The 13,655-nt window shown below is 35.9% G+C and overlaps 1 protein-coding gene across 7 annotated transcripts in view; it reads right to left on the bottom strand.

Moving 5' to 3' along the window:
• The window catches only part of mst (misato mitochondrial distribution and morphology regulator), a 29,423-nt gene extending 17,138 nt beyond the window's left edge, over positions 1–12,285 (bottom strand). For 6 of the 7 annotated variants that reach the window (XM_087344327.1, XM_087344332.1, XM_087344326.1 and 3 more), the window contains exons 1-7: positions 12,041–12,285; positions 10,311–10,391; positions 9,470–9,698; positions 7,840–8,072; positions 5,831–6,118; positions 3,583–3,899; positions 244–458 (exon numbers count right to left, since the gene is read on the bottom strand). In XM_087344327.1, the coding sequence (XP_087200453.1) occupies positions 244–458; positions 3,583–3,899; positions 5,831–6,118; positions 7,840–8,072; positions 9,470–9,698; positions 10,311–10,391; positions 12,041–12,172 (1,495 nt within the window). In that variant the 5' untranslated portion in view covers positions 12,173–12,285. The remainder of the gene's footprint in view (positions 1–243; positions 459–3,582; positions 3,900–5,830; positions 6,119–7,839; positions 8,073–9,469; positions 9,699–10,310; positions 10,392–12,040) is intronic. The other variant, XM_022063753.2, reaches the window with a different exon arrangement.
• Between the last annotated feature and the right edge of the window lie 1,370 nt (positions 12,286–13,655).

The raw sequence follows: 13,655 nt of genomic DNA, 5'->3' as shown, positions 1-13,655 counted from the left end.
AATCCCAGGCGGCAGACTTCTACGACACAGGTATTCAAAAGTTGGTCCCACGGTATGACAAATGTCTCAATTCCGGTGGCGAATATGTTGAAAAATATCTGGACACTTGCTGTATCTGTTGCAATAAATATTTCCATGAAATTGTGTTTTGTTTCTGTAAACGGCCCCAGGGAAACTTACTTTGTGGACGAGCCTCGTATCATAGGTTTGACAGTAAGTGAACACGAAGGTTTTGACACTTACCAATATTTCCAGGCCTTTTCTGAGTACTGACTGAACCATCCAGTCCAACAAATTCAGAAAAGATCTGGGGAAATGGTGAGGAGACATTACAAGGTGAGTCAGCAGAAGTAACATGAGATGCTGTAGCATACGAGCAACATGTTAAGAACAGACTGAGCATTTCCTGCACGCTGGTGCATGTGTACGCTGGGTTCCTGTCCTGCTGCATCTGCACACTGGGTAAATAAATACATAAACAAGAGTTAAACTTTATTAAATACATTTTGCTCTTGATATTCATTTACTGCATATACATATCTACTGCTGACAAATATAATTCACTAGTACAGACACTTCAATGCACAGAAACATGCATTACTCTTCCTCATACATCGTTAAATGCACACCATACAAAAAATTGTTTCAAATAAATGTAGGTTTCAATCAGACCTACATTTATACCGTAAACTTAATTTTCGTAAGACAAACCTTGTACTGTTAAATTTTATGTAGTCAGAAACTGAGCTTCACACACAGTAGGGGTTTACAACAGATTGATATGAACCAAATTAAATTATTCTGACAGCTTTCAGTGTAGATACACAAATACCAAATTTAAAAAAATCCACTTAACTTTTGAAGATGGTTTGACCAACAGCAGATACTACCTTCACAATAATGTGCTCATTTCTTGCACTTCAAGCAAAAAAAAATGCATGTGAAGATCAATATTAAAACTGTTAGGTTCTACCTTTGTGACATCAAGACATTCCTATATTCAGCTACCAATTCTAAATTCAGGAAAACTTTATGTAAACATACATATTTGCCTCATATGTTCTGTTTCATTCTGTAAATGTGGGCAGACAAGCAGTTGAATTACATACATTTATTGATTGTGTTGCTTGCAAAATCAACCTTGCCACCACTAAAGCTGTGATTACCCAGGATAGAAAGAAAAACACCATTTCTGTTACAAGTACTCATCGGTCCAATTACGGGCTAGACTTCAGTGTAATGATAAATGGATGTCAAGAGACACATACATATGGTTTGTCACACAGTCATCAGTTTTCATTCTAGAGGGATTTTCTTTCCAAGCAAATATTCTGAATAAACGCTGAAGTAGATGTATAATGTTGTAATGGTATTTCACTTCAGTAGTCATGAACCATGTATTGTGGGTCCCCTCATCACCATGGCATACATGTCCTCAGGTTAAAGATGGAGGAGATGGTCTCTTGATATGGAGGTTAGCTATGAATGTATTAACTAAGCAGATGTGGACAGCCAACAAGCAGTAGTCCTCCAGCTTGGGTGTTGGGCATAGGGCTAACAACTCCCCACCATAAAAACAATAACTTGTTATGAAATGTTACACAGGGCCTTGGACTGAAACAGATTCTTTGGAATGACTTAAGTAAAGGAAAATGAACATGAGATTTGGCACACAGAATATAAGGAGTCTGTAGAGGCCGGTTCACTGGGAACAGTTGCAAGAGAATTAGCATGGTATAAGTTAGATTCAGTTGGAGTACAGGACATCAGACGCGACATGGGTGTACTTGATAGCTAAAGGATCCTTAAAAAATGTGGCAAAGTTCAGATATTTGGGAGCGACAGCAACAAATCAAAATCTGATTCATGAGGAAATTAAGAGCAGATTAATTCTGAGTAATGACTGCTACCACTGTGTTAAGTACCTTTTGCCTTTTCTTCTGCAATCTAAAAATGTAAAGATTACAATATACAAAACTATAATTCTTCTTGTAGTTTTGTATGGGTATTAAACTAGGTCTCTGACAACAAGGGAGCAACACAGACTGAGGGTGTTTGAGAACAGGGTGCTAAGGAGAATATCTAGACCCAAGGGACGAAATACTACCAGGCTGGACAAAGCTGCAAACGAGGAACTTCATAAGTTGTACTCCTCACCAAATATATTTAGACTGAGCAAGTCCAGGAGGATAAGTGGGTGGGGCATGTAGTCCTCATGGGAGAAAAGAGGACTGCAAACAGGGTTTTGGGTGGCAAACCAGAGGGAAAGAAACCACTCAGAAGACCTAGATGTAGGTGGGAGGGTAATATTAAAATGGATATTGGAGCAATAGGGTGGGGTGGTATGGACTAGAGTCATCTGGAACAGGATATGGATCAGGAGTGGGCTCTTGTGAATATGGTAATGAACCCTTGGGTTCCATAAAATGTTGGGAATTTCATGAGTGGCTGATGGACTGTTGGTTTCTGCGGAAGGACTAGGCTTCATGGAGTCAGTAAGCAAGTCATGATCATGAATGAACTTCATAAATGTCTTCAGTTCTTCTTGAAAGATCCAGCTTGTGGGGCATTATATCCCTCCAATTTAGATTTATGTTCAAATGTGAACTAAAAGAATTTAATTTATAACTTAAATGCATCATGTTTGTGTTTGATTAAATATATTTATTTTTACAGTCCATACACAAACGTTGAAGTTTATTGATGTTGTTAAGATTATATAATATTAAAACATTTTGTTGTATAAAATATTATATTTGGCGCTCTTAATCGTACATACGATTTTACATTATATTATTAGCGCTTTCCATCTATTAAAACTACATGTTTCGACGGGTAATACCGTCGTCTTCAGGTTTTTATCAATTTTACAATATTTTAAAATTATTAGATATTTAATGCAATGTATTATAATGATCTGTGGTTTGTTTGTAGTTTTCTATTTTCATGGTGAGTTGTTTGTTTGTAGTCAGACGTTTTATTTATCTGTGGAATTAATGTTTAATTATTATCTTGAAATGAGTATGGATTGACATAGGAAATAAATAAAATGTTTTCGTATATTTTACAATTATATTCTTTATTTATTTATTTCCTATGTCAATCCATACTCATTTCAAGATAATAATTAAACATTAATTCCACAGATAAATAAAACGTCTGACTACAAACAAACAACTCACCATGAAAATAGAAAACTACAAACAAACCACAGATCATTATAATACATTGCATTAAATATCTAATAATTTTAAAATATTGTAAAATTGATAAAAACCTGAAGACGACGGTATTACCCGTCGAAACATGTAGTTTTAATAGATGGAAAGCGCTAATAATATAATGTAAAATCGTATGTACGATTAAGAGCGCCAAATATAATATTTTATACAACAAAATGTTTTAATATTATATAATCTTAACAACATCAATAAACTTCAACGTTTGTGTATGGACTGTAAAAATAAATATATTTATATATATATATATTAAAAGAATTTAGCTTCAACAGGTCACCAACAAACTCCCTCATGAATGTTCATTTCCATGTTTTTATTTCATTAAACACTTACAGCAACTTACCTCTTGAGCCTCAGTTTCGGCACACCACGCAATACAACTGACTGGATCCAGATACGATCATTCTCTAAGTTGCAGTTCGGAGAGAGGGTTTGCCAAAGGGGGCCTTCCCACTGCTCCAGTGTGTCCAGAAGGTATGCATCATATTCCATGGCAAATGGTAGCCCTAGGCTTGCAACAGCAACTCTACGACCCAGCCTGCTTAAAGAGTCAGTCATCTCTGACAGAGAAGTACGCATTCCAGTCTTCAGGCGATAACGAAGAGTCGCCGTATCCAGAGCAGCTGCAAGTACAGCACTGCTGTGATAGGCTAGGGAACTCTGGAACAACCAACAGCAATGCAACTCATTACCCACAACCTTCAACAAATTGACCCTATGAAGATGGTTGTCTTCTGGGTTGTAGCACCATATAGTTTAGGTAACGAGAAATATTTCAAAGGAGTTTACTGCCACCTTCATAAGAACTGTCACGAGTTATAACAAAAATGAAGAACAGGGCACAGGGCAAAGAATTAATAACGGCGGAACCAATCAAGCATGGAGGCAGTATGCTGCGGAGAAAGATCTGTCTGATTGAAGAAGTCTGGGAGATAGAACAGATGCTACAGGAGTGGATTACAGTCTTAACATGCCAAATACATAAAAAGGGTAATAAACTATAATGCAGCAATTATTGAGGAATCTTGCTTCTAAATGTTACATATAAGATATTTACAAATGTATGGTGCCATATGTGGTAGAAATACGTACGGAATACCAATGTGGTGTCTGATCTACTACAAGCAAATCTTTAGCTTAACAATAATATTACAGAAGGCCTACGAGTACAATGTGGATATCCACCAGGTCTACGTAGACTATAAACAGGCATATGATAGCATTACCAGAGCAGAAATAATGAAAGAATTTGGGATGCCAAATAAATTGGTAAGGTTGGTCAAGATGACTGTAGAGAAAACTAATAACAAGGTGAAAATCCAAGGAAAGATGTCCACAAATGTCCAAACTGTAGCAGGCAGGGAGATTCACTATCTATACTCTCGTTTAATCTGTCCATGGAAAAGGTTATCAGAAATGTGAATATAAACCCAGAAGGCACAATCTTCAATAAAACAAGGCAACGGGACAAGCGGTGAGATACGTTACAGAGACAGTAAGAGATATGGTGACTGTGGCAAATCAACTGACTCACAATAAACACAAGCAAAACAAAATATATTTTATATAGAAATAATAATGACAACATACCAATGGATATTGAAATAAGTGGGCAGAAATATGAAAAGGCTGAAATTTCTATGTATCTAGGATCCCTGGTAACTAACATCAATGATATTAAAACAGAAATAAAGGCTAGACTAGCTGCAGGTAATAAATGCTACCATGCACTAGGCCATATACTAAAGAAAAGGTATATCCCAATAAAGGACTGTACAAAACAGTAATAGGAGATATCGTAACATATGGTGGGGAAACGATAACAAAGAAAATGGGAGGACTATTAATAACATGGGAAAGGAAAGTACTGAGGAAAATATATAGAGAACGGATGTTGGAGAATACAAATGAACCATGAAATCAGAGAGAAGTTAAAATCCCCGAACATTAGCTCTATAATTAAATCATGATGATTGGAATGGCTTGGGCATGTTATGAGAATGAATGACAAAAAAGTAGCAAGAAAGATGCTGGATGACAAACCAGGAGGGAAAAGGAGGAGAGGGAGACCTAGATTCAGATGGTTAGATGCTGTGGAGGCAGGCCTGAGGAATATGGGGGTAAGGACATGGAGAATGAAACCATTAAATAGATAAGAATGGACATCGATCACAAGGGAAGCCAAGGCCAAATTTAAAGGTGTTTAGTGCTACAGGAAGAAGAAGAAAGTAATATGTACTAGAGCTGTAATGTTTGTGGTGTACAGATAAAGCCAATAATAAAAAGCTCGTAAAATTCTTATATGTAGTAGCCAAAAACCTCCCGAGACTTGACCTGACACAGTTACTCCCAGAGTATTCTCTTTGAACTGTACATCAAATAATTCCCACATTGGATGTGTAGGTTGTATCTGATAATTTTTTGATTGTACTATATAGATCCAAAACTGCATTACACAGATAATGATTGATGAATCAAGTAATGTGTTATAATGTATTTTAATGAAGTGGATTATGTTTATTGAAAATGAAAAAATATTAAAGAAAATACCATCTCCCTAGAGTGAAGCAAAGTCAGGAAGTATTACTTACATTATACCGTAGATGTGGGAAATCCCTGGGGACACCTGGCTGCCTCCAACCTGATGAACCCATGCAAAGTGGCACAAAGAGAGAGCTATGCTCTGCCAGGCTGTGGAAACCAAGCGCTAAATTTAACAGTCGCACGCTGTCCTGGAATGTTGTTGTGTTGCTAAATTCAGATGGTATAGTTGGGAACACTAATTTACTTTTTGTTGAATATTCATCTTCTAAATATTCCAGAGCACTTGTACCAAGACCAGCAAACCCATCAGAACCATCTAGAAGAATATGAAAACCCTGAAAATTGAAACAAGACTTTACCACATATAGATAATATTCCGAGATAATGGTGGATGTGAATGAACCTGCTATTTATAAGGACCAGGCCCAAAACACATTAGACAAGCTCTAAGAATAGAAACATTGAAGAAAAGAAAACTACAGCAGTATGGACATATATTATGCATTGATGACAATATGTTTCCTTTGAGTGTGTCAAAATAAAGATGGTGGATAAATGAATATTACATAAATAAGCATCTAGATAGAGTGCCAAATGAGGGATAATATGTAAAACAGAGTAACAAACAGCAAAGCACAGATACAAGAGTACTGCTAAAGGGAAGGCAGATAAGAATAAAGAACTGGCAGAAACATCAGTTTATTTAAAGTCTCAAATTTCTCTGCTGAAGTGATGGGGCCTACCATTATCCAATTTAGATGCAACTGATATGTAAATTAGAGAGTATACAACTATGCAATGTATTTAATTTTAAAAAAGTCTACTTCTCATCTTAAACACATTGGCACCTGTAAATACAGCACCCAACACTGGGTTTATCAATAACACAGCCAATTAAATTAATTTCTACATTTTACTTTATTTACATGGTGAAACATTTATAAAGATCCTCAGTTGAAAGTAAATTATTAAGGAAACAAAGGGCCCTGCTTTTGTTGCCAGAATAAAAAAAAAATTCTTTATTGATCCATTTAAACAGTTTGTACAATTGCTCACAAGTGTTTGAACCAAAGTGATCACTCCCTCTTTTTTTTATCAGTATTTCTTTTATTTTTCATATTTTGTACAAATGTGTCATAAAATGTGAGCAACTGACAGAATTCAATCTGCTGGCCACAATGGAATTAGTGTTACAGGGTTGATGGTCAATGGCGGGCTTCAGATTCTGTTACTTAGTGACCATGAAAGAATAAGATATTTTCCTTAAAACTACTACACAGACTAACAACTTTCCCCAGCAAATTCTGTAGTCTGTTCCCCCAAGTATGCTACATGTCTAACCAACTTGAACTCCAAACATTGTTCTAATTTGGTAACATTATCATGAAGTTTACTATACAATATTATTCACAACCTAAGATTTTTTTGAGCACTTCATTCTGAAACACTCATAATATGGTGCTGATGCTGGTATATAACAAATAGCCATCTGGTTATCTGTCTTTTGATGGTGAAGCTGCTATCTTACTGCCCAGAACAGTTTCTGTGGCCCTTCAATCTGCATGACCCATCACTAACACAGCTCCCAACTTCTCTGAGGCACACAAATCTAATCCACTGTGTGGTGTGGTGACAGTACAAAATAAAAACAATGACACATTCAAAAAATATATGGCTGATAGCACAGATGACAATCTTACTACATAGTAAGTGAAGAGAACTGAAAAGATCACACACACAGACAGCAAGGAATTATAAATGAGTGTGAAGGAGACATAAGAGACAGTGTAAAGATGATTATGAGGCTGATATAGGCATTAAATTAGCTAATCCACAATGAGAAGATGTATAGGAAGAAGAAAGTTGCTTAAATAAATTAAAATACAAGTGGCAGACAAGTGAAAAGATTACTCGCTACTACTTGCAATAACATTAGAAATGAATATGGACTTGTATATTTTAAGATACATCACAAAAACCTTGTTTCCATTTAATCTCAATAATTGAACGTCTGAATGTGTGACACTATCACCACAAAAAACACCGTGTCCCTCACCTGCATATTATCACACTCCTCCGCATACATTCTAATGCGGTCAGTGAAGTCATCTTGAAACTGTTCTGTCTTCCAAAGGTTTGCACCTTGGTTAAACACATCAAAAGGCTTCGTGTCACTGTTGTGTTCATATTCGTTTATTATTGACACTGTTCGTGGATGATACCTAGTTCGAAGGTAATCAGCCCAAACATTAGTCACACTGTCCAAATTGTAAACTTTGGGAAGACTGCCTGTAAAATAATTTTACTTGATGCAATGAACTACAGTTAACTTTTACATTGTAACAACCTTCCATATACAGCTTGCTGTGATATTTATTTACATCAACTCCTTGAAAAGCTGATCAAGAAATGGAACTTAAATGTTCACACAGGCTCAGTAACGGATCCACTTTATAACACACAAGCACTTTTATGGTGAGGAGTATTAATCCCTTGTCAGCTGCTCATAACTTTATCCAACATGTTAGCAGCTACCTTCACATCTGGAGGCACTTACATTGGCTTGATAGAAACAACAGGATGTTTATCTTTACTAACAGTGTCTAGAACAGCTTTTTCCTTCTATACATTAAAATCTTTCTCCGAACAGAAACATGGCTGGAACATGAAGCTGAGTATGCACCTCTGTTTGGAGCTCCATTTGCATATACAATGTCACATTTATCCAAACAGAAGTCTGTCTCAAATCTAACACTTCAAAGGACAAAAAACTTAAAATGTTTCCACCTCCACAAAACCACATCACATCCCTGTTACAAATATAAGCCTCTTTATGATGTCCAGGAAAATGTCAACTGGTTCCTTAACACCACAGCATAGTGCATCCTCAGTGTGCAGATGGTGAAGTCCTCTACATATGAGGGTAGCTGCAAATGTTGAATAAGCAGTTGTGATGGTCAACAAGGGGTGGGTTTTCAGTTCTGGTGTTGGGCAAGATTCCTCACCATAAATGACTCAATGTTACAAAATTGTTTACAGAATCCAAGACTTTTATAGACTTTTGGAATGAAGGCTTTGATAGAAAACCCAAAGAGAACAAAACTTGGATGACATCAGCATAGATGGGAAGATAAAACTAAAATGTATCTTAAATAAACAGGGAATGGCCTCATTTTAGGAAAGTGGCCAGTGGTGTGTTACTGTAAACAGAAACAAAACTCTCAACACTATTAAAGGTGCCGAACTTCCACATTAGCCAAACAACTCTATTACATGCATTTAATTAGTTAACAATCCATAGGAAAAGTTTTGTTAAGTCATGAACACTGAAGCTGATGGTACAGTTTCTATTGCCCTACAAGGGGTTACATAATTTTTTCACACTTCCGTACCTCTGAAATAAACAGCTCTAGCTTATTTTCTTTTAACTACTTACTATAATACAATCCCTGATATTTACTTATTTCTACAAATCAGTTTAAGATCCACAGTTAAGTCTCAAATGCCATTTGGAATGAAATGGCAACTTCTGCTCTTTATTTACAACAAGAACTATAAACATAAACATTTAATTTTGGTGAACCACTCCTAATATTTCTGAGTTCTATGAGCAAGGTAACTAAGATAATAGTTTATCAGAACAAGCAAAATGCAGAGTGTGTTACTAAATCACAATTCATAGTTACCAGGTGCTTCTGTATTAACCATGACATTTTCTTCACTCTCCAAGTCATTTATAAATTCATTTTTTTCAACTGTAGGAGTACATAATACATCCACTTTTTCAACAGGCCACTGAACTTTATTAGGGTTTACATCTTCAGGATGGTTATACAGGTCCCCTTCCTGCCGAAGGTGGCCAAGACTGCCCTTTAGATCAACTAGGAGCAGTCTTGGAGTAAATGTCACATGACCCTGTGAACATGCCAGACAAAAGGCACATGAATAAGTAGGCCAAAAATAAACTTTCTACACAGCTACCTGCAACCTAATACAATTATAAGACATCATAGGAATAGAATAAAAGCTTGAAATATACTCTGTTGGTTATAAATTATACAGACATCACACTATGATAAAAGGGACTTTCTAGCATACAACTGGATCAAGGAGCTTCTATAATCCACCTGCAGGGTGGATATATAACCTGAGCGGTTGAGATACAAACCAGACATGTGGAAACAACTTCCAAAGGCAACATTTACATTGTCTGATCTAATACACATTATTTTTTAACATTTATCTAATCATTTCTCCCTCAGATGACCATTGTAAAAATTACGAAGTTTGGTAAAATCTGTGGCATTTATTGTTGATAGGTCTGTAAGAAATAAATTCATTTTGAAGCAAAAAATATACTCAGCACATATTTGTTGTGCACTTATATCAGAGACAATCCAAGCCAGAAAAGTCCTGCTTACTGTTGCCAAACAGAGCATAATAAGATCTGAGGTTCTCAAAGCAGTGAATATGAAAATACTTTTCTACAGCTTATCTTAAGTACACAAATGATAAAGTTTAAGTTACCTTGGAAGTGACCCCTTCCCGAAAAAGTACATCATGGTTAATTTCAGATGGGTTATCTGCATTGTACTCAAACCCAGCCTCCTGCAATATAGAAGCAGTGGGAGTAACCAACAGGTCATTCATTGCATGACTACAGATGTTAATTTATATGAATAGAATAAATAATCACAAGATTTTACCACCAACAAGTGACATGAGCAATGTGTTTAGCACATATTATCTGCTGTCAACCTACATCAGTAAACAAACATGTATTTTGGATCAACCTCATTCACATTTCCAAAGACCCATTTTGCTTTAACTCCTGCTAGTGTAAATGTGATAAGCAGTCATTCACCCTTAGCCTTCTTATTTCCTGTATAAAAATGTCATGTGTTTGCAGGACATTCTAAAGTGTTCATATGTGATAACAAAACTAAGCAAATATCAAAAAGGAGCGTACTATACTGGAATTAAGCTATTCAAATAACTTTCTCCCACTATAAAAAGTCTGAATTACAATATAAAGAAGCCAGCACTAAAAGAGTATCTCCTATCTTGCTCCTTCTACTCCACAGAAGCATTTACATCAACCAAAAATTATATTTGTGCTTAGACATGTTTTACATCCTTGGCTTGGGCCTATGAATGATCTGTTTAATGCAAATAAATTCTATTCTATTCTATTCAAAAAGTGATTTTGCTAGAAAAGAAATTGAATGATTCTGACATATATTTCTGGATGTTACAGGTTCACAATGAAAAACTATTCATGGGATTGTAAATTAATTAAAAGAGACAAGGGAATCACTGAACAAAACAGTACTTTGTGAAGACTGGGATAGGCTTCAATATTCATGCAAAAAATATAAATGCATCAGCCTGAACTTAAATTAGCCAGCTTCAAGATACACTTCGGAAATCATTGGGATGCCTTACACCAGAGATGAGGGTTTCAGAATTGTCATCCTGTACTGCCAAGGAGCTCCTAAAACTGATACCATTTACAACAGCAGCAATACATAAATTACAACCATGCAATTGTGCAGACACAGAGAAATGTTGTTAACTAACTGAATTCTTCAGTGTGAGCACAATCCTGAAGTTGACCCTCATCTGATTTTCTTTTCCAATGAGGCTTGATTTCCCTTTTGCTGAGAGGTAAATTAACAGAACAATAGATATTGGACCTCACACAAAAAGAAACCAATACATTAAGATTCACTACATTCCTCTAAAATTGACACATGGTGTGTTGTGATTACAGAGAGAATAAGTGGACCTATTTTCTTTGTGGACAAAATTTTGAAAGGGATGTGGAACAGTGTGTGAATGTAAACTTTTTCGCTGATATGTCAAAAGCACATGCAAAACAACCTAAAGCACTTCCAACATCTTCTAGGCAAGTTAAAGCACTTTCAACATCTTCAGGGTATAAGTTCAATTTGTGTAGGGAACTGGGTCATTGATTTTGCTAGCAATCTGAATCTGCTTAAACCAGACTTGACCAGAGGCAGTTTTATGACCATAGTGATAGACCTTCGAGTTCCTCAACAACTATGAACTATCAGGGCAGCCTGTGATTGATTGGTCTATTTCACAACGCTTTTCAACAGCATAGGTTACATAACGTCGAGTGGTAAGATGATATATAATGAATTGAGAAATAAGCAGTATTAGCCCAACTCATAGTTAATTTCTCAAACTCTGGTGTATGAATATACTGGTCAGAAATTCACAACCCTTCGAACCTGTTTATTGTTGGGCAATAAGGTTAAAGATCGACAAAACATTACTGAAACCTGTAAATTCCACCAATGTGCGCCGATGAAATTCGAATAACACCCAAACTGCAAAGTAACAATTTCTCTTCCTGCCGCCATGAAAACAACCGTTCAATGTTATGTTATTTTTTTTATACTGAATCGTTCTAAACAGTGGTAACATACGGTTCAACTGGTTCATCTAGCAGACACAGATAACACCACAAACAACCTGCGACCTACACCGATAACGCGGTGGGGGAAAACATGGTGATTTCATGCACAGCTGATGTGACGTAAAGGGTAATTATCATCCACATAAACAACTCGAGCAAGGATAACGCGATTATAATGACATTCATAATTCAATAATTTTATAAAAAATGTATAATTGTTTCAGTTGTTATTTACATCAGGCTATTTTAAGAAACACTTTACAAAGAGCATAAATATGGCGACACTTGTGAATATTTTATTTGCAGTGTTTACCATAATTTTGTTATCATTCTTAATAATTGTAGATAGACAACCAAATTAATGAAATAATAACAAACTCCATGTTAAGAATCACAAGAACTTGCCACCAGACTGTCAGTTCAGTCCCTACCTTCACACCAAATTGAAAATCCAATTTACAATTTTCCCAAGGTTTTCCACACGGCCTCATCCCTTGAAATTCCCCAGCAAAATTTTGCATACATTTCATCCATGCACGATACATGTCCTACTCATTTCATTCTCCTCTATTTAATCGCACCAGCATTAAACTATTGAGTATAAATTCATAAGCTCCACCAGAACTAAACATTTTCAGAAGATTATGTTGTTAATTGTGGTTTTCTGAATGGTTTGGAGTGCAATCTTCTTATTGGTGGCTACCATAGTCAACATCTTCACTGCAGTGAAACCTCAAACATGTTTCATTAATCTTTATAATTCTATTCTGCATTCTGGTGATAGGGAACAAACATATACTTAATTCCTCCTGTGTAAGACAAACCTCTTTTAATAATTCTTTGTAGAGAATTTCCCCCCCAATTAATTTAATGTCAGCAACACAGATCAGTAGTAGATGCATTCCATTCAGTTTCCAACCCTTCCTAATTTCCAAAGACTTCCCAAGTAGCTTATTCTTAAATGAAGTTGTAAAGCAATAAAAATAAAGCACCTCTTATTTCACTTTCCTGAATAGAAAATTTATCAAACAAATGTTTTCTAAGAAGAAAAACTGCAACTGATGTTAGAGTGTGTAACAGTCCTACCGTTTTTAAACAGATTGTTGTCACACATGGCTTTAACCTGTTTAAGATGTTCACAAAACTATACAGACACCATGTTGCCCACATCTTCATATTTATTAATACTTCGCCACAAACATACCAACATGAAAAATATCTGAGTTCAGCAAGCCACTTGCTGTGCCATGGAATGCAATGCTGCAAATAAATTTAAACTATGCAACTTTTATAAAGGAAACTTCTTCTGGGAATGTAAAACATGACAGCCATGAGATGTCTGTATTTACATTCAGTTTATGACAATAAGTAATAAAGCTTTTGAGTTATGAATGAGAAATCTTGTGATACAGCAAATCATAAATGTA

Source organism: Zootermopsis nevadensis, unplaced genomic scaffold, assembly GCF_977971745.1.
Source record: "Zootermopsis nevadensis isolate Lab colony 2312 unplaced genomic scaffold, Znev_1.0 Znev_ptg000007l, whole genome shotgun sequence".
NCBI lineage: Eukaryota > Metazoa > Arthropoda > Insecta > Blattodea > Termopsidae > Zootermopsis > Zootermopsis nevadensis.
This window is presented reverse-complemented; position numbering and strand designations above follow the sequence as displayed.